At 41.6% G+C, this 21,996-nt stretch overlaps 1 protein-coding gene across 3 annotated transcripts in view; it reads left to right on the top strand.

Moving 5' to 3' along the window:
• Positions 1 to 21,996, top strand: part of TOPBP1 (DNA topoisomerase II binding protein 1) — a 95,321-nt gene that overhangs the window by 25,984 nt on the left and 47,341 nt on the right. For all 3 annotated transcript variants that reach the window (XM_073630353.1, XM_073630351.1, XM_073630352.1), the window contains 6 exons: positions 8,413 to 8,666; positions 8,766 to 9,085; positions 12,739 to 12,911; positions 16,621 to 16,832; positions 17,599 to 17,900; positions 20,649 to 20,822. In XM_073630353.1, coding sequence (XP_073486454.1) covers positions 8,413 to 8,666; positions 8,766 to 9,085; positions 12,739 to 12,911; positions 16,621 to 16,832; positions 17,599 to 17,900; positions 20,649 to 20,822 — 1,435 coding nt within the window. The remainder of the gene's footprint in view (positions 1 to 8,412; positions 8,667 to 8,765; positions 9,086 to 12,738; positions 12,912 to 16,620; positions 16,833 to 17,598; positions 17,901 to 20,648; positions 20,823 to 21,996) is intronic.

The following is a 21,996-nucleotide window of genomic DNA, read 5'->3' as shown; positions in this document are numbered from 1 at the left end:
ACCCTGTTCTTCAGAAATCCAACAGTGGCTTTTAGATGTGTGTTTTGGATCAGTGTCATGTTGGAAAAGTGCACGATGACCAAGGGCACGGAGTGATGGTACCATCTTCTCTTTCAATATAGAGCAGTGCATCTATGAATTTCATCAATTAAATACAGCTCCCCGACACCAGCAGCACTCCGGAAGGACACTGCCACCACCATGTTTCACTGTAGGCACCATGCATTTTTCTTTGTACTCCTGACCTTTGCAACTCAATACAGTTTTTTTTTTTTTTTTTTTTTTTTTTTTTTTTTTTTTTTTAAGCTGTCAGTTCCAAAAACATTTATAGTTCAATAGCCCATATACATCCAGCAATAACCAATGGTGGGTGTCAGCCCCAATTCGTGTACAACATGGTCCACAAAAGAAAGGGGAAATGGTGAGGAGCACTGGGGCTTTGTGACACCCAGCTATTTTATATATTTATTTATTTTTAAATAGTCATGCACAGTAATAAAAAATCTAAAACAAACATTTATTGAAAAAGCTGCAGATGCACGCATCACCCCGGTACTGCTAAGAAGCCGCTTGGCTGTTATCACAAGCAGCGGGAGGGGACGTTCCTCCCTGCTGCCCTCTGTGGCTCTCCCGTCCCACTGGGAGGCCCGAGCGATCAGTCAGCACATCCGCTGGCTGGAGACCCGAACGAATTGGCTTTGATTGCGCCTCAGATCTAGTAACCTGGAAGCAATGTCATGACATCGCTTTCCCGTTTATAGAAGACCTAAAGGTGCCAAACCTTAAAAAAATTACACTATTCAAAACTGCCAAACTTGGCGTTTTTTGAATACTTTTAAGTGCAAAGTAGGTATTTTGGGGTCTTATAGATCCCAGATCCCTCCACAAAGAGTACCTGTCACTGCCTATTACTGTCACAAGGGATGTTTACATTCCTTGTGACAGCAATGAAGGTGATCAAAACATTTTTTTTTTAAAGAGAATGTGTAAAAATAAGAAGAAAAAAATGTAAAAAATAAATCGCCCTATCCCTCCGTGCTCGCGCACAGAAGCGAACGCATGCGTAAGTTGCTCCCGCGAATGTAAACAGAGCACAAAGCACACGTGAGGTATCGCTGTGATCATTAGAGCGAGAGCAATCATTCTAGCACAAGACCTTCTCTGTAACTCTATACTGGTAACCTGTAGAAATTTTTAAAGTGTCACCTATGGAGATTTTCGAGAGTGCGCAATTTTAAAGCATGACATGTTAGGTATCCATTTACTCGGCATAACATCATCTTTCACATTATACAAAAACATTGGGCTGACTTTACTGTGTTTTTGTTTTTTTTTTTTTTTTTTTTTTTTTTTTTTAATTTTTTTTTTTTTTTATTATTCATGAAAATGTATTTCTTCCAAAAAAAAATTGCATTTGAAAGGCCGCTGTGCAAATACAGTGTGACATAAAATATTGCAACAGTCTCACCATTTTTATTTTGGGAATCTAATAATTTTCTAGCAAAAAATACAGATTTTAACTTGTAATGCAACAAATGTCAGAAAAAGGATTAAGCATGAAGGAGTTAAGGTAAAAAAAAAAAATCTTTAGTGTTTAACCACTTTAATTCTCAATACTCATATCTAGTTTGGTAGTGGTCTTTCACAGATGTATTTACAGTGCATATTGTTGCATGGGCTAGTACATGATTTTATAGGCATTAATGTGCGTATTTTTTTTCTCAATAGTAGTGGAAGATAAAGTGCCAGTGAGAAACAATTGTAAACAATGTGAGGGGAAACTGGGAATGAGAGTCCCACCCCTTATGCCAAGACTCCACTGCCTGTGCAGCAGCCATTGCTGACCCCTGAAAACTCTAGTGCCTGGTTGCGATGATAACTGTCTGTCTTCAATGCATTCTAAATTGATAAACATAAACAAGTATGCAGATAAGAAGTTCTGACTTCATTTTGATGCATGCATGTGTTTGGGTAATGGTCCGATCTGTACAAATTAAAATCTGTAAAAATCTTAGACAACCAGACAGCTAGCTTTTTTTCATGAGCAGGTCAGCAGTGGCATTTGCTTCATTTCTCTTGTGACATGTCCTTTAGGCTGAATTTACACTGAATATAAATACATTCTGACATGCTGACTAGAAAGCATCTGCTCCACACATTCCTCTTCTCCTCACTCTCCAATCCCCCAAAGATGGCTGGTGGGAAAGAGTGCTTGTAAAGGCACAAAATTTACTGACGTGTTGCGCTGTGTTGCACATTTTACCTGCGTTGCATTAAAATGCATACATGTTACATTTTGATGCAACGCAGGTCAAAGCAGCGTTGTAGTGTGAACATGATGCATAATAAAATGCTGACTTGAGTTTTACAGATGTGCCAAAATGCAGATCACCACACTAGTGTGAATTCGCTCTTAAAAATCTCTGCATTTTTGGTCACGGTTGTGCTTAAGTTTTTTTCCCTTACATGCCATGTTTTACTTTGAAAAATAATACATACTTGTTAGAGGAGTTCTAGTCTCTTAACCACTTCAGCCCCGGAAGGATTTACCCCCTTCCTGACCAGAGCACTTTTTACAATTTGGCACTGCGTCGCTTTAACTGCTAATTGCGCGGTCATGCAATGCTGTACCCAAACGAAATTTGCGTCCTTTTCTTCCCACAAATAGAGCTTTCTTTTGATGGTATTTGATCACCTCTGCCGTTTTTTATTTTTTGCGCTATACACGGAAAAAGACCGAAAATTTTGAAAAAAAAATGATATTTTCTACTTTTTGTTCTAAAAAAAATCCAATAAACTCAATTTTAGTCATACATTTAGGCCAAAATGTATTCGGCCACATGTCTTTGGTAAAAAAAAGTCAATAAGTGTATATTTATTGGTTTGCGCAAAAGTTATAGCGCCTACAAACTAGGGTACATTTTCTGAAATGTCGTTTCTTGAGGTGCTAAAATGGCAGGGCAGTACAAAACCCCCACAAATGACCCCATTTTGGAAAGTAGACACCCCAAGGAAATTGCTGAGAGGCATGTTGAGCCAATTGAATATTTATTTTTTTTGTCCCAAGTGATTGAATAATGACAAAAAAAAAAAAAATTACAAAAAGTTGTCACTAAATGATATATTGCTCACACAGGCCATGGGCATATGTGGAATTGCACCCCAAAATACATTTAGCTGCTTCTCCTGAGTATGGGGATACCACATGTGTGGGACTTTTTGGGAGCCTAGCCGCGTACGGGGCCCCGAAAACCAATCACTGCCTTCAGGATTTCTAAGGGCGTACATTTTTGATTTTACTCCTCACTACCTATCACAGTTTTGAAGGCCATAAAATGCCCAGATGGCATAAAACCCCCCCCCCAAATGACCCCATTTTGGAAAGTAGACACCCCAAGCTATTTGCTTTGAGGCATGTTGAGTCCATGGAATGTTTTATATTTTGACACAAGTTGCGGGAAAGTGACAATTTTTTTTTTTTTTTTTTTTGCACAAAGTTGTCACTAAATGATATATTGCTCACACAGGCCATGGGCATATGTGGAATTGCACCCCAAAATACATTTAGCTACTTCTCCTGAGTACGGGGGTACCACATGTGTGGGACTTTTTGGGAGCCTAGCCGCGTACGGGGCTCTGAAAACCAATCACCGCCTTCAGGATTTCTAAGGGTGTAAATTTTTGATTTCACTCTTCACTGCCTATCACAGTTTCGGAGGCCATGGAATGCCCAGGTGGCACAAACCCCCCCCCCCCCCAAATGACCCCATTTTGGAAAGTAGACACCCCAAACTATTTGCTGAGAGGCATGGTGAGTATTTGCAGCTCTCATTTGTTTTTGAAAATAAAGAAAGACGAGAAAAAAATTTTTTTTTTTTTCAATTTTCAAAACTTTGTGACAAAAAGTGAGGTCTGCAAAATACTCACTATACCTCTCAGCAAATAGCTTGGGGTGTCTACTTTCCAAAATGGGGTCATTTGGGGTTTTTTTTTTTGCCACCTGGGCATTCCATGGCCTCCGAAACTGTGATAGGCAGTGAAGAGTGAAATCAAAAATTTACGGCCTTAGAAAGCCTGAAGGCGGTGCTTGGTTTTCGGGGTCCCGTACGCGGCTAGGCTCCCAAAAAGTCTCACACATGTGGTATCCCCGTACTCAGGAGAAGCAACAGAATGTATTTTGGGGTGTAATTTCACATATTCCCATGGCATGTTTGAGCAATAGATCATTTAGTGACAACTTTGCGCAAAAAAAAATAAAAAATTGTCTCTTTCCCGCAACTTGTGTCACAATATAAAATATTCCATGGACTCGACATGCCTCTCAGCAAATAGCTTGGGGTGTCTACTTTCCAAAATGGGGTCATTTGGGGGGGTTTTGAACTGTCCTGGCATTTTATGCACAACATTTAGAAGCTTATGTCGCACATCACCCACTCTTCTAACCACTTGAAGACAAAGCCCTTTCTGACACTTTTTGATTACATAAAAAAATAATTTTTTTTTGCAAGAAAATGACTTTGAACCCCCACACACTATATATTTTTTTAAAGCAAATGCCCTACAGATTAAAATGGTGGGTGTTTCATTTTTTTTTTTCACACAGTATTTGCGCAGCGATTTTTAAAACGCATTTTTTTGGGAAAAAACACACTTTTTTAAATTTTAATGCACTAAAACACACTATATTGCCCAAATGTTTGATGAAATAAAAAAGATGATCTTAGGCCGAGTACATGGATACCAAACATGACATGCTTTAAAATTGCGCACAAACGTGCAGTGGCAACAAACTAAATACATTTTTAAAAGCCTTTACAGGTTACCACTTTAGATTTACAGAGGAGGTCTGCTGCTAAAATTACTGCCCTCGATCTGACGTTCGCGGTGATACCTCACATGCATGGTGCAATTGCTGTTTACATTTGACGCCAGACCGACGCTTGCGTTCGCCTTAGCGCGAGAGCAGGGGGGACAGGGGTGCTTTTTTTTTTTTTTTTTTTTTTTTTTTTTTTTTTTTTTCTTTATTATTATTTTTTTTTTTTTTATCTTATTTTTAAACTGTTCCATTTCATTTTTTTTTTTTTTTTTTTTTTTTTTTTAAATCATTTTTATTGTTATCTCAGGGAATGTAAATATCCCCTATCATAGCAATAGGTGGTGACAGGTACTCTTTTTTTGAAAAAATTGGGGTCTATTAGACCCTAGATTTTTCCTCTGCCCTCAAAGCATCTGACCACACCAAGATCGGTGTGATTAAAATGCTTTCCCAATTTCCCAATGGCGCTGTTTACATCCGGCGAAATCTAAGTCATAAAATGCTTGTAGCTTCCGGTTTCTTAGGCCATAGAGATGTTTGGAGCCACTCTGGTCTCTGATCAGCTCTATGGTCAGCTGGCTGAATCACCGGCTGCATTTTCAGGTTCCCTGTTGAGACAGGAGAGCCAGAGAAAAACACGGAAGACGTTGGGGGGGGGGGGGGCATTCCCTCCCACTGCTTGTAAAAGCAGTCTAGAGGCTAATTAGCCGCTAGGATTGCTTTTTACATGAAAGCCGACCGCTGGCTGAAAAGAATGATACCAAGATGATACCTAAACCTGCAGGCATCATTCTGGTATAACCACTCAAAGTCGTGAATGGCGTACCTGAAGACAAAAAAATGGTTAACAATAAAGCACAGTAAACGGTAAAGTATAAAAAATTGCATACCTGAAAAGCAAACATGATAAAACATAATAACAATAAAACATTGCAGAATAGAATACAGTAAAAAAGAGCAGAACAATAGAGAGAATAGAGAGAGAGAGAACAATGAAATGACAACTATTTTTTTTTTATTTTATATTTTTGTGTGTTTTTTTTTTTTTTTTTTTTTTGTAACTAACTTTTATACCTGTAACCGGTTCCAGGTTCGGGTCTCTCAAAATGCGATGGCATCTTGGGAGACCCTGTGAAAGTGCGCCTAGTCTGTGCAATGCTGTACCCTACGCTAATACTCAACTAGTGTATGGTAGCGTTCAAAACATTCACTAATGCAAAGACCAGGATTGTCAGGACAGGAGGGACAATAATAGCGGGTGTCACGCCTATATCCGCGCTTGCTGCAGACACGACATCTTTTTTGGGGGGGTTCGCTGGGTAGGGGTACTCGGGAGGACATAAAGAAAATGCCTCTCATGCAGCTGACTGCATTTGGTTGGGGATGTGAATGGGGGAAGTACGGGCGCTGCAGAAGCGGTGGGTTCCCAATTAGGATTGGCGAATGCAGCAGGAAGGGCACTATGGGCACGACGGACTGTGTTTGTCTTTTTGGTGACAGCGGGACACTACTTGTGCTTTGCCACCTCACCAGCTTGAACTGCACTTATGGGGATCGCCACGTCACCAAGTGTTACTGCAGTGCTGGTTTGACTACGACCGGGGTGTACTAGGCCGCTGGTGCTTGCCAGTTCACCAAAACGCTACAAAAAAAACTGTTAGTGATCGCAGGGATCAGGCCTGACTCTGCGAACGCTGCAGTTATGCGTTTAGTGTTTTGTAAGTGACAGTGATCGATCGATACTGCACTTGGGTGGGCTGGGCTGGCCCAGGCGGAGGGGCAAAACGCAGGTGCTAGCAGGTATCTGGGCTGATCCCGCTAACACTGCGTTTTTGGGAACCCTAAACTGCTGGGGATGCTAGGATAGATCTGATCGGATCAGATATTGATTCGTTCAGATACTATACCGCTAAGGGAGGTGTACGGTGCGTGCGTGGGTGTTAGCGCTACTGGCACTAACCTGACGCTGCCTGGGGCTGGTGCTTGTCAGTTCACCAAAACGCTACCAAAAAAACTTAGCGATCGCAGGGATCAGGCCTGACTCTGCGAACGCTGCAGTTATGCGTTTAGTGTTTTGTAAGTGACAGTGATCGCTCGATACTGCACTTGGGTGGGCTGGGCTGGGCCGGGCGGAGGGGCAAAACGCAGGTGCTAGCAGGTATCTGGGCTGATCCCGCTAACACTGCGTTTTTGGGAACCCTAAACTGCTGGGGACACTAGTATAGATCTGATTGGATCAGATATTGATCCGTACAGATACTATACCATTAAGGGAGGCGTATGCTGCGTGCGTGGGTGTTAGCGGTACTGGCGCTAATCTGACGCTGCCTGGGGCGACGCATATCACCGCCGGGCGATCAGGGGGCTAAACCTTTATTCGGTAATAAACGGCGGGTGCCCTGACACTATAAAAAATAAACGAACTAACCAGCGTCACCCGTAACAGTTATACGGTGATCAGTGGTGAAAGGGTTAACTAGGGGGCAATCAAGGGGTTAAAACATTTATTAGATAGTATATGGGGGTCCCTGTCGCTATAAAACGCTGACGGCGAACCTAAATATTTACCTAATACAGCGATCAGAAAAATGATCGCTTAGTGACACTGGTGACAGGGGGTGATCAAGGGGTTAAAACTTTATTAGGGGGTGTTAGGGGGGTACCCTAGACCTAAAGGGGGCCTAACACTCACTGACCTAACACTGTAACTGTCACAAACTGACACCAATGCAGTAATCAGAAAAAAAAACCTGCTTGGTGTCAGTTTGTGACGGGGGGGGGGGGGTGATGGGGGGGGTCGGGGGTGTAATGTGTGCCTGGCATGTTCTACTGTGTGTGTGTGTTTGTGTAACTCACAGTACAGTCTTCTCTCCTCGGCGCCGGAACGGAAAATACCAAGCCGAGGAGAGATGACATCATTTCCTCTGCCTCTGTGTACAATACAGAGGCAGGGAAATGATCCCATTGGCTGGGAGCGATCGCGAGGGGGGGCCACGAATGGATGGCCTCACCACCGATCGCCGGGGGAGATTTGCCGACCGCCGCAGGCATCCGGGGGGGGGTCCAATCGGACCCCCCACCCGCGGGCAGGCAAGGACGTACCTGTAAGTCCTTTTGCCTTCCCGTGCCGCTCTGAGGACGTATATGTTCGTGCGGCGGTCGGCAACTGGTTAAGTGAAAATTAAGTCAGCAGCAGCTACAAAAACTGTAGCTGCTGGCTTTTAATAAACAGCCACTCACCTGTCCCACAATCCAGCGGTGTGCTCACCCCAGCTGTTTTCTCCCTGTGTCCTCTCTCGCCGGCATCTTTACTATGGGCACCCGGCTGTGACGGTTGGCGCTGTCACAGCCGGGTGCCTACTGCGCATGCGGCGCCGATCCAGTTTAATGGACCCGTTTGAAAGCTCTGCTTTCATTTGCATTAAACATCAAAATGAAAGGGAATGTATAATTTCTGTGTTGCTCATAGGAATCATAATTATTTTTTGACCTTAGTTGGACAAATTGTCTAGTTTAATCTGACCTTCCTAACTTTCCAACTTGAAATGGCATGATTGGACATTGCATAAAACCCTCTCCCTTTTTTATTTTTTCAGGCCTTATGTATTAACCATAAAATGGCTCCTAGACAGTTTTTCAAAGGGTGCCTTGCAGCCTGAGGAGGTATATTCCCACTCTTCTTATAAGCCAGCTGAAATCCAGGCCCCTGCTCAACAAGTAGTTCTCAGTACATCTCTTCGGAAGGCAAGCAGTACTAATACAAATGTTCGAAAATCAACTAACCTCACACAAACTTATCAAGCTGATGAAGACCTGCTATCTCAGTATGCAGAAAATGATTCCACATTTGGTGAGATGCATAGAATTTTCTTTTAGAAAAGAATACTGTATGTTTTATACTTACTAGTATTCTAGGAATTTAACTTTTTTTTTTTTTTTTTTTCTCTAGTTGAACCAGAAAATCCAGGGCTGACCAAGAAAAGCAACTTCTCCCAGATAACCCTGCAGGATGACATGCCCTCTTTTCCCAGCCAGAGTGGCCTGGGGGAAACTTCCACTATCATTGAGGGTGGATTGTTTAGCAGGAAGTCCTTCCTGGTGTTGGGCTTTGTTGAAGAAGATGAGGCTTGTGTCATAGAGATCATTAAAACAAATGCTGGTAAAGTGCTCTCCACCCATAAGAGAGCCATTGCTGATTATGCCGTGGTGCCTTTACTGGGCTGTGAGGTGGAGGCTACTGTCGGAGAAGTTGTCACCAATGCTTGGCTGGTAAGAAATTTTGCTATCCTAATGCTCCCATGATTATTTTTAGGAAGGACATCACAAACGCGCCTAGGTGGGTAGGTGTTTTTTTTCTTTTGTCTGTTTTTTCGTGTGTGTGTGTTTTTGGTTTTTTACTTTTTTTTTTTTTTTTTTTTTTCCTGCCCCAAAATGTTCACTCTAGGAGTCATCAGTACTATACGAAGTATTTTTTTAATTCATCCAGCCAGACTGTTGACAAAGATTTATGCTTGATTCTTGGTATATTTGACATTGCACAAATCCATTTTTTTTCTTCAAGAAATGTGTTTCAAAATCCCCTGAACCCAGATACACTAACAAAGGAGGCTTCCACCTTGAATTTTAGGCTGTGACATCTCCTCTATTCTCCCCCCACCTTTTAATGGCTTTGCACAGAGCAGCCCCCCCGCCAGCTGCTTCCTAGGGGGTACTTGTGCAGACCCGCTCCCGAGCCCCGCTGCCTGCATCCATATACACATATAACAGGGCTTTGCTCTGCCTCCTGCTCCCTCGTCATAGGATTTGATTGACAGCAGCAGAAGCCAATGGCTCTGGCTTCTATCGATCTGCCCTGAGAGGAGAGAGCCACTGCTCTTATGCACAGCGCTGCATCGAAATCGGGCTCAGGTAGGTATAAGGAGGGGGGGGGGGAGGGGATTCTGAACACAGAAGGTTTTTTACCCTGATGCAGAGAATGCCTTAAGGTTTTAGAACCATTTTAGTGGATTTGTAACTGAAGATAGTTTCTTTTATTTTTATTTAAGGCCGGGTTTACACCTATGCGAATTAGATGCGGGTTTCCCTGCATCCAATTCGCATAGCAGGAGAATGTGACTCGCTCCCTATGGAGGCGGTTCACATATCTCTGTTGCGGCTGCGGAGCGCACTGCACAGAAACGCTGTGCGTCTTTGGGCTGAATTTGGGCATAGATTCGGCCCTGAAACGGGGAACAGGAACATGCAGTGCTCCTATGCGATCTGGTTCCAGTGTGAACTGAGCCTTCTTTCTTTTTTTTTTTCTTTTTTTTTCCTTTTTCTTACCTACTGCTGTTGATGGTAAATGTATATACTGTAGGAGTTCTCTATTCAATTTTAAAGGGTAAATCCACTTTCGTGGGTGAAAAAAAATGGCAAACAAATATGGCAAACAAAGAAAAAAATAATATAGCTTATACAATTGCGACACAAGTCATATTGTAATTGAATGTTATTAACCACTTGCCGCCCGCCATATAGCAGAATGACGTCAGCAAAGTGGTTTCAATATCCTGACTGGACGTCATATGACGTCCTCAGGATATTGAGCCGCTGCGCGCCCCTGGGGGCGCGCATCGCGGCGATCGTTGTTGCGGGGTGTCAGTCTGACACCCTGCAACACCGATCTAGGTAAAGAGTCTCTGACGGAGACTCTTTACCACGTGATCAGCCGTGTCTAATCACGGCTGATCACGATGTAAATAGGAAGAGCCGGTGATCGGCTTTTCCTCACTCGCGTCTGACAGACGCGAGTAGAGGAGAGCCGATCGGCTGCTCTCCTGACAGGGGGGGTCTGTGCTGATTGTTTATCAGCACAGCCCCCCCCTCGGATCCTACCCAGGACCACCGGGGAAGCCGCCCAGGACCACCAGGGAAACCAGCCACACTGGACCACCAGGTATGCCCCCTAGACCCCCAGGGAAATACTGATCTGTGCAAAGGCAGCTGCCAATCAGTGCCCACTCCAATGCCTACCACTGCCAGTGCCACCAGGGATGCCCATCAGTGCCGCGTATCAGTGCCCATCAGTGCCACGTATCAGTGCCCATCAGTGCCGCCTATCAGTGCCCAGCAGTGCCGCCTATCAGTGCCACCCATAAGAACCCATCTGTGCAGCCTTTCAGTGCCCATAGGTGTTGCCTAACAGTGCCCATCAGTGCCACCCATAAGTGCCCATCAGTGCCGCCTATCAATGCCCATCAGTGCCGCATATCAGTGCCCATCGTCAGTGCCCGCTCATTGGTGCCACCTCATCGCTGCCGCCTTATCAGTGCCCGTCAGTGCCGCCTTATCAGTGCCCATCAGTGAAGGAGAAAACTTACTTATTTACAAAATTTTTAAACAAAAGCAAAACTTTTTTTTTCCGAATTTTCGGTCTTTTTTTATCTGTTTCGCAAAAAATAAAAACCGCAGAGGTGATCATATACCACCAAAAGAAAGCTCTATTTGTGGGAACAAAATGATAAAAATTTAGTTTGGGTACAGTGTTGGATGACCGCGCAATTGTCATTCAAACTGCGACAGCACTGAAAGCTGAAAATTGGTCTGGGCAGGAAGGTGTCTAAGTGCCCTGTATTGAAGTGGTTAAAAATTACCTTTCCTTTTCAATCTGCAGCCGCTGTAATTTTCTGAAAATGCTTTGCAATATGGCTACCTGGAGTTGTCCTGTACACAGAATGTGTACTGAACACACCCCAGAAACATAATTTCCTGCTTGTGTGATTGGCTCAGAAATTTTCCCAGAAGTATACTTGGGCTACAAGTCAGAATTCAGGCATCCCCTGCAACAAAAATTTCATTTTTGGTGAGATACTCCCAATAGGAACATGTCTAAAGGGATACAGGCCCAGCAGATTTTCTCATTAGTGCTCTGCAGCTACATAGCTGTTAATTATGAAACGGCTCCCTTTAGACTCACTAAGCACAGAGGCATAGAGGAACAAACTGGGATTTCTTCAGAATAACAAAAGGTAGGAATCTGCAACGAAGGTTGTGATAATCCCTGCATTATACATAGATCACCCAGAGGGGAATGTTTTTTTTCAACAAAGGTGGAATTACTCTTAAAGTTATTTGATATACTAAGAATTTAGTTAACTTTTGTTGCTGACACCCGGTTGTTATTGACCGGTATCCAAGTGATTCTATTTAACCTCTTGCCGCCCACGTAACGTCATTTGACGTCGCGGACCTTGTAATAGGAATAAAAGGGATACAAAAAAAATTAAAGCGCCCCCTGTCCCCGCGTGCTCGCTCGCAGATGCAAACACAAAATTAAGCCTTGCCCACGTATGTAAACAGCATTCAAACAACACATGTGAGGTATTGCTGCGAACGTTGGTGCAAGAGCAATAATTCTAGACCTCCTCTGTAACTCAAAACGTGTAACCTGTAAAAAATTTTAAAACCTTGCCTATAGGAATTTTTAAGTCCCGAAGTTTGGCGCCATTCCAGGAGCATGTGCAATTTTGAAGCGTGACATGTTGGCCATCTATTTACTTCGACGTAACATCTTTCGCATTATACAAAAAAATTGGCTAACTTTACTGGTGGGTTTCTTTTTTTTTTTTTTTTTTTTTTTTTTTTTTCTTTTTCATGAAACTGTTTTTTTTATTTGGGGAAAAAAAAAAAAAAAAAAATGTTTGAAAAAATGCTGCACAAATACTGTGTGAGATAAAAAGTTGCAACGACCGCCATCTTATTCTCTAGGGTCTCTGCTAAAAAACATATGTTTGGGGTTCTGTGCCATTTTCTAGCAAAAATATTATAATTTTTACATGTAGGAGAAAAATGTCAGAATTGCCCTGGGTGGCAAGTGGTTAATATTTAGATAATTCTTCAGTCCATAACACTTTTTATAATTTGTGATCTGTTTCATCTTCCAGGGAATGTGTATAGAACAAGAAAATCTTTTGGATCCTCAGTCTAATGCTCTGTTCACGCCAGTGACCTATCTAGAAGGTAGCGCGCCTCTGAAAGCCTGTGTCCTGTCTGTCAGTCAGTTTATGGGAGCCGAAAGGGATTCCTTAGTCTACCTAGCAGGTCTTCTTGGAGCCAAGTAAGTGTCTTGTGGTTGTTGCTTACCATTATAAATAAATGTGCCAGTGTTGTGTTCATTTTGAATTTTAGCATCCTGTGCATTCTGTGAGAGCCATATGCTTCACTGGCCCTGTTAGTATATTTTCATTGTCAGAGGTGTAGTGTTTTCACAATAAGAGATGTGTGGTGTGTTTGTTTATATTTTCTTTATTTTTTTTAATTGTATTTTTATTCAAAAAAATGAAAACAGTACAAATTTAACAGTTACATCACATGATGTATATCCAAACATATAGTCATGGAGCATCAACATAACATTCTCATTGTGTTAAAACACAGTAAAGATTTACATAGGGCCAAGACGCACAGCATAGGGCATATATACGTAGGTATCGGGTCATAATGGAGGGACCTACAGGAGAGCAATATAAAGGAAAAGCATATAGAAAAAAGACTTATACACTCTTCAACAAACAGCAGATTATTCAACTTAAATGGTCGCCATATTTCGATTGATCCCAGGGCTCCCAAATTTTGTTACACTGAGGGACCATGTCATGAACTGTGGCAGTGAGAAACTCCATCCTTCTGACCTCTGCTGTAAGTTGCAGGAATTGTAGGTGGGAGGGAGGGGTAGTGGACAGCCAACACAATGGTATAGCCCTCTTGGCTGCTAAAAGAATGTAGGAGATCAGACGTTTAATTTGATTTAGAAACACCTGGAAAAGGGAGTCCTAACAAATAGTGGATAGGGTCTAAGGGGAGTGGTAGGCCCGCTACATTTTGAAGCGTTTGCATAACCTCTAACCAAAATGTCTGTAGAAGTGAACAGGTGCAAAAAATATGATAGTGTGTGTGCCTTTTCTCCCCACCACACCTCCAACACTTAGCTGAAAGAGTGGGATTTATATGGTGAATATGCTCAGGTGTTCTGTACCAAAACATTAAGATCTTCACCGCAGTTTCCCTCTGAACCACACACTTGGAGGACTTAAAAGTTGATGACCAGATTTTTGCCCATAGTTGCATTGGAATAGTACGTCCCAATAACACATTCCATTTACGCATGTATAAGTCATGCAGAAAGTGGTATATGGAAGATATTAAATGCAGTTTGTGTGGACCCTCAGCACATAGGTGTTCAAAAGGGGTGGGTATATCCAGGGTGAGAGACGGAGATAATGAGTGAAAAAAATGTCTAGCTTGAAGGTAAAAATAGAATAAGCTTTGAGGGATAGAAAATTTACCTTGTAGTGTCTCCAAAAGTATGAAGTTTGCGAGTAACCGGGTGTACCAGGTTACGCAATTGGTATAGGGGTGTTTGCATCCAGGGCAACAAGCGTCCAAAGGACAGACTATCTAGTAGAGCCGGGTTCATCAGTATATTAGATATATACTGCCCATCTTTAATTCTGACTTAAAGTTCCATTTTAGGAAGACAGCCACTTCATGAAGTTGGAGAAGAAGTGGTTTAACCTTAAACTGCGTAAGGGGTTATTACAACATTTTGATTTAAATTTTCTGATGTAAAAAACTGAGACAAAGATAAATCATTTCAGAACTTTTTCCACCTTTTTAATGTGACCTATAAACTGTACAACTCAGTTGAACAACAAACTGAAATATTTTAAGGGGGGGGGGGGGGGAGTAAAAATAAACTAAAAAAAAATGTGGTTGCATAAGTGTGGACACCCTCTTATAACTGGGGATGTAGCTTTTGTTTCAGAATTAAGAGAAGTATGTTTTTGTTTTTTTTATTTTAGATTCATACTTACCTAGGTGGATGCAGTATCAGACCGATGCTGCATCTGTCCCCAGCTGTCTCTGCACTGAGAACCGAGCCACGAACTTCGCTGATGGCTCGATTCTCACAGATCCCTGAGAGGAGAGCTGCTGACTCAGTCAACGTCTGTCCTCTCTGCTCCTCTATGCTCATTGGAGCGCTGAGCTGTGGAGGGGTGGGGAGCGGCCATCTCAGCGGCTCCCTGAGACTGCCATCAGTCAAGGCAGCGGATCCAGACTTCGGAAGTCGAGATGACGCACTGCCTTGACTGATGGCAGTGACATCAGCGGAGAGCAGACTTCAGACTGCTCTCTCCTGAAAACGAGTCACAGGAGTGCAAAACAAATTGCACTCCTGTGACCCAGAGTAGAAGCTCAGGCTGGACTTCTCCCTTTTAAGCAATCACATTCAAACTAATGTTAAATAGGAGTCAGTACACACCTGTCGTCGTCATCATTTTAAAGTGCCTCTGATTAACCCCAAATAAAGTTCAGCTGTTTTAGTAGGTCTTTCCTGACATTTTCTTAGTCGCATCCTACAGCAAAAGCCATGGCCCGCAGAGCGCTTCCAAAGCATCAGAGGGATCTCATTGTTAAAAGGTATCAGGAGAGGGGTACAAAAGAATTTCCAAGGCATTTAGATATACCATGGAACACAGTGAAGACAGTCATCATCAAGTGGAGACAATGTGGCACAACAGTGACATTACCAGGAACTGGATGTCCCTCCAAAATTGATGAAAAGACGAGAAGAAAACTGGTCAGGGAGGCTGCCAAGAGGCCTACAGTAACATTAAAAGTGTTGCAGAAATAACTGGCAAGTACTGGCAGTGTGGTACATGTGACAGAAATCTCCCGTATTCTTCATATGTCTGGGCTATGGGGTAAAGTGGCAAGACGGAAGCCTTTTCTTACGAAGAAAAACATCCAAGCAAGGGTAAATTTTGCAAAAACACATCTGAAGTCTCCCAAAAGCATGTGGGAAAATGTGTTCAGGTCTGATGAAACCAAAGTTGATCTTTTTGGCCATAATTCCAAAAGATATGTTTGGCACAAAAACAACACTGCACATCGCCAAAAGAACACTATACCCACCGTGAAGCATGGTGGTGGCAGCATCATGCTTTGGGGCTGTTTTTCTTCATCTGGAACAGGGGCCTTAGTCTAGGTAGAGGGAGATTATGAACAGTTCCAAATACCAGTCAATATTTGTACAAAACCTTCAAGCTTCTGCTCGAAAGCTGAACATGAAGAGGAACTTCGTCTTTCAGCATGACAATGACCCAAAGCATACATCCAAACCAACAAAGCAATGGCTTCACCAGAAGAAGATTAAAGTTTTGGAATGGCCCAGCCACAGCCCAGACCCGAATCCCATCTGTGGGGTGATCTGAAGAGTGCTGTGCACAGCAGATGCCCTCGCAATCTGACAGATTTTGAGTTTTTGCAAAGAAAAGTCAAGATTTGCCATGCTGATAGACTCATACCCAAAAAGACTGAGTGCTGTAATAAAATCAAAAGGTGCTTCAACAAAGTATTAGTTTGAAGGGTGTGCACACTTATGCAACCATAATAATAATAATAATAATAATTATTATTATTTTATTTTTTTACTTCCCTCCACCTAAAAAAAAGATTTCAGTTTGTTGTTCAACTGAGTTGTACAATTTATAGGTCACAATAAAGGTGAAAAAAAGTTTTGAAATGATGATTTTTATCATTTTTTTAGATCACAGAAACCTGACATTTTAACAGGTGTGTAGACATTTTATATCAACTGTATACCATTTAACTATTTTTTTTGTTTTCTGAATTTGGTGTAACATTTCACTGTTTTGAGGCGTTTTGTTTTTGTTTGTTTTTTGTTTGTTTTTTTTTTTTTAGTTTGTTTTTAATATCCACTTTTATTAGCTATGGTTTAATTTTGGGCATTTTAAATGTTGCAGAGTCCAAGAATTTTTCGTAAGAAAGGCCAATCCGAAAAAAGGAATGTATGCCAGCACTCATCTTGTGCTTCGAGAGCCTGAGGGCTCCAAATATGAAGCAGCAAAGAAGTGGAATTTACCTGCTGTGACTATGGCCTGGCTCCTACAGTGCGCCAGAACTGGCAAAAAAGTAGATGAGAGCCAGTTTCTTGTGGAGAACACCAGTGTTGATGGTTGGTAGTTATTTATTCTTACTATGATAATAAAAATTAGCTTATTAAAATGATAGAGCAAGCCTAAAAGTAGTTTTTCATGAAGGAATTTTTTAGTATTCTTTCCTGCCCCACTTTAAAAGGGCCATGAGCCACGTTTTAGGTTTAATCTGCAGTGCCACCTGCAGGTAAAACCTAGTAATTTAAAGTGGTTGTAAACAGACATGGCATATCAAGAAAGAATGACCCTCTATATTGTGTACTTGTCTCAATTAACAGCACTGAGTGTAATTTCTGTCTGCTACCTTGTTTCTTTTATCTGCATTAGTCACTTCTGACTCCATGAGACAGGTGACAGTGACCTCCAGTGGATTGACAGCCTCAGTTCTGTTGCAGTTTTGAGAAGGGTGTCTCTCTTCCCTCCAATCAGCACTCTGAGCTCTGCAGAGTGTAACTTCAGGTCTCTGTTCCTTTTTTGTTTGTTTAACTCTCAGAAAAGCTTTAAAATTCTGAACGTTAAAAGGATGTAGAGAAGACTGTAGCGAGACAGGTAAAACTTATGTAGGGGGATTTGTTTCATCTATGTATCACCTGAGGCCAGTCACTTCACAGGCTATGTGTAAGGGTTTACAACCACTTTAAATTTACTGAATAGCTATGGTGCACAGCAAGATCGGGGTTCTTCTGTAGCTTCTTATGGGCTTATTAGCTTCCTTGAAGACTGGAAGGGCTGATTTTTTTCAGGAAAGCCTTTTGTTTACTGTTTAAAACGTTTCATATTTTTCAGATAAAGAAGAGAGTTTTGTAAGTCAGACATATAGGCCAATAGTAGCAAGACCATCATTGGATACACCGGACCGTCCCGTCACTAATTGTCCAGAAGCCCTGAAGAAATCTGCAGTGACCCCATTAGATATGAATCGATTCCAGAGCAAGGCATTCCAGTCTGTACTCTCAAGGCACAGCAAAAAGATTCCAACTCCTGGTGGTGAAGTTAAATTACCAAAGAGAGAGCCATCCCTTCATCTTGACACACCTTCAAAATTTCTATGCAGAGATAAACTTTTCAAGCCAACGTTTGATGTTAAGGTTTGGCTTACATCATTTTTTTTAAATCTTTTGATGTACCTTGTGCTCTGCTACTGCCCTGTAGAAGAGGCATGCTTTAAGGCTGTAGTGAAAAGATCTGTCTCCATGGCCCAATGTGCACTTGTTGCATTGCCCATTATTGATCAGGCAGATGGTTTAACCCCTTCCCGCCTAAGGGTAAAACAAATGTTAGTGCATAAGCACAATTTTGCAACTTTGACATGTTAGTAAAACTATATCAGCACAACTACTTTGTGTATCCAGGTGGATTATATCTTGTTTTTGTTTTGTTTTTTTCAGGACAAATTGGGCTTTCTTTTGGTGGTAAATTGTAACGGATATCTCCTAATTATTATTATTATTATTATTATATTTTTTCCTTTACTAAAAAAAAAAAAAAAAAAACTGTCCCAAAAAAAAGAAAAATTTTTTTTTTTTTTTTTTTAAATATAGCTGTATGTTTCTTGCCATTACCATAATTTACCACCAAAGATCAACCCAAAATAAATTCTCCTGCTCCTAAAGATCGCAGCGTTGCCACATGTGTATGTTGTTTATACCCATAGTAGGGCCCAAAAACAATGGTGCGCATTTTGCAATATTTTTTTTTTTTTTATCCTGCCCAAAACACACTGGCATTGACACTGATACTAATTTAAAAAATGTAAAAAAAATTCTACTCTAAATATGCTGACCGTGACCTTTTGACCTTGATACCAACCCTGGCAAATCTTGGATCTTATTTTGTCTATTTTTTTTTTCTTTAATTTACTTTTTTTTTTTACAGCTTCATCTTCTGCAAGGAGAAGAAGATGCAGTATATCTTCCTTTCCATTCAAAAAAGGAAGTAAACACAGGAGCGGGTTCACAGTGACTGATCACTGTGATAGCCAATGGCCAACTGTGAGTCCTGGATCCTGATTCTTGGTACGCGAACCAGGGCTCTTGGTGAGAGCCCAGTCTTTGTGCTGGAAGCGTGCTGTGCAGCATGCTCTCCGCACAAAGAGAGATACGCATATATGCGGCCCCGCAGAAAGACCCACTTCCATGAGGCCCGTATATGTGTACGGTCAGCGGGAGGGGGTTAATACAGGGATAATACAGTAACCCAATCTTCTAATCAGAACTCATTTGTTGCTCTTTTACTTTTTTTTTGTTTTTATTAAATAAGTTGTAGGAGGCTAACAGTAAGCATTTTATGGTGCTAGCACAATGTTATGTTAACACTTTTAACACCATAGGCAGGGTTTCTCTGATGATTTGTAGTTCTTGTGAGCTATTTTGTTGATCAATTTAGGTAACTGTGTGCGATGACAGATTATAAAACATATCTTGTTTATGCATTTTTTTTTTTTTTTACAAATTGCATTAACAATTGACTTACTACATTTTGTTTGAATCCATTTTAGATTTTGAATTATCAAGACTGTTTGTTTTTTTCCTGCATTGTTGCAGATAGCATCATGCACAGTGCAGAATGCACAACATGTGGGTTCATGTGATCACTCCTCTATCGCTAGCAAATGTCATACGATTAACTGCCACGTAGTAAGGCTAACCAAAGATTACAGAACGTTAACATGAACTTGTGCTTTGCCCTTTTTTATATACGAACCAACATGAGAGGATGTTATGGTATAACTATATATGTGTGATAACATCAGAATATGTTCTGCCACAAGAGCCAAATAAAACATTCTGGACCAAAATATAGCGCACTAAAATAATAATTTACACAAATGTCAACCAAATTGCATAACAAAGTCCATATTCTTGCTTTTAAGTCCCAAATAATATTGCTTTAAATGCCAAACAAACTGTTTTGTTATAATGTGTCTCCTTCGTGCCTTCACCATGATTGTTGTTCACATTAAGACAAACTATAATACATCTGCAAACTTTCCACCAGTAATCACACCCCAAAAGTGAATGCACTCACCAGATGTGCAGACCCCTTTAAATTAATAATTGGGTCCGCATAAGCTTTATACAGTATTCCACACCGCTTCCAAAATGATTATACTCTCCAGTCCATACATTGGCTGCAGCATTAACATTAAATCTCTCTAGAAACATACACCTAATGCCGGTCATAGAAGCCAAAAACAAAAGTTCAGGGAAGGCTCGGAAGGAGTCAGCTGTGTAGGTGCAGGTGCTGGTGACAGGATACTGCTGCAATGTTTGATGAAGCTGTGGAGTGCCTACTATACAGCTACAATTGTCTCTAGTCCTCTCCACCATTCCACTGCTGCTGGATAATGCTAGCGATGGTGGGAGGCCTTTTATGTCCCCTTACCCAGCATCACATTTTTAATTCACTTCTTGATGCTGCCGATGGCTGTGCAAGAAGAAGCTGTGCTGAGTTAAAGTCTTAAAGGCCATTGATTCTCCCCAAGTAAAAGTGCTACTGCTTGGTGATTGGCCCAGTACGATCACATGCTCTTCGATATCCAGACATGCCAAATATTTCTGTTTGGGGGTGAATCACATGTTTTCCTGAAATTCAGCAAAACATTGGAAACTAGATACTTTCCATATTTCAGGTCTACATGTCTTGCTCTCTATTTGAATTGTTTTCAGTATTTTTTTCTGTATGTTACCAACTGATTACCTTTGTAACTTAATTTAAAAAAAATCTTGGCTTCACTTAAAATTTTAGCTCTGCTGAAACTTTTTATGCACATAAACATTCCAGTTTAAAATGAATGTTGGTTTTAGATAAAAATGTGTTTGTTTAAATCCAAACAGGATGCTTTGGCAGCTTTGGAAACTCCAGGTGGTCTCAACCAGAAGAATAAAATACAGAGTACCCCTTTGTCAGAAGTGATTGGCAGAAACTTGCAGTTAGCACTCGCAAACAGTAACCGCCAAACTGCAGCAATTACAGCTAGTCCTCAGTTAAAAATGGTTGAGCAAAAAACAGTAAGTCTTCCTGCATTATTATTATTATTTTATTTTTTTTATGTGGCAGTTTAACGTAAGAGACTATGCCGAGCGCATATACAGTAGGGATGGAAAGTATTCAGACCCCCTTAAATTTTTCACTCTTTGTTATATTGAAGCCATTTGCTAAAATCATTTAAGTTCATTTTTTTCCCTCATTAATGTACACACAGCACCCCATATTGACAGAAAAACACAGAATTGTTGACATTTTTGCAGATTTATTAAAAAAGAAAAACTGAAATATCTCATGGTCCTAAGTATTCAGACCCTTTGCTGTGACACTTGTATATTTAACTCAGGACCTGTTCAATTCCTTAAATCATCCTTGAGATGGTTCTACACCTTCATTTGAGTCCAGCTGTGTTTTGATTATACTGATTGGACTTGATTAGGAAAGCCACACACCTGTCTATATAAGACCTTACAGCTCACAGTGCATGTCAGAGCAAATGAGAATCATGAGGTAAAAGGAACTGCCTGAAGAGCTCAGAGACAGAATTGTGGCAAGGCACAGATCTGGCCAAGGTTACAAAAAATTTCTGCTGCACTTGATGTTCCTAAGAGCACAGTGGCCTCCATAATCCTTAAATGGAAGACGTTTGGGACGACCAGAACCCTTCCTAGAGCTGGCCGTTCGGCCAAACTGAGCTATCGGGGGAGAAGACCCTTGGTGAGAGAGGTAAATAAGAGCTCCAGAGATGCAGTTGGGAGATGGGAGAGAGTTGTAGAAAGTCAACCATCACTGCAGCCCTCCACCAGTCGGGGCTTTATGGCAGAGTGGCCCGACGGAAGCCTCTCCTCAGTGCAAGACACATGAAAGCCCGCATGGAGTTTGCTAAAAAAACACCTGAAGGACTCCAAGATGGTGAGAAATAAGATTTTGGTCTAATGAGACCAAGATAGAATTTTTTGGCCTTAATTCTAAGCAGTATGTGTGGAGAAAACCAGGCACTGCTCATCACCTGTCCAATACAGTCCCAACAGTGAAGCATAGTAGTGGCAGTATCATGCTGTGGGGGTGTTTTTCAGCTGCAGGGACAGGACGACTGGTTGCAATCGAGGGAAAGATGAATGCGGCTAAGTACAGGGATATCCTGGATGAAAACCTTCTGAAGAGTGCTCAGGACCTCAGACTGGGCCGAAGGTTTAC

The sequence above is a fragment of the Aquarana catesbeiana genome, linkage group LG05 (assembly GCF_042186555.1).
Source record: "Aquarana catesbeiana isolate 2022-GZ linkage group LG05, ASM4218655v1, whole genome shotgun sequence".
In the NCBI taxonomy this organism is placed as follows: Eukaryota; Metazoa; Chordata; class Amphibia; order Anura; family Ranidae; genus Aquarana; species Aquarana catesbeiana.
The sequence above is the reverse complement of the archived record's forward strand: the minus strand, read 5'-3'. Positions and strand labels throughout refer to the sequence as shown.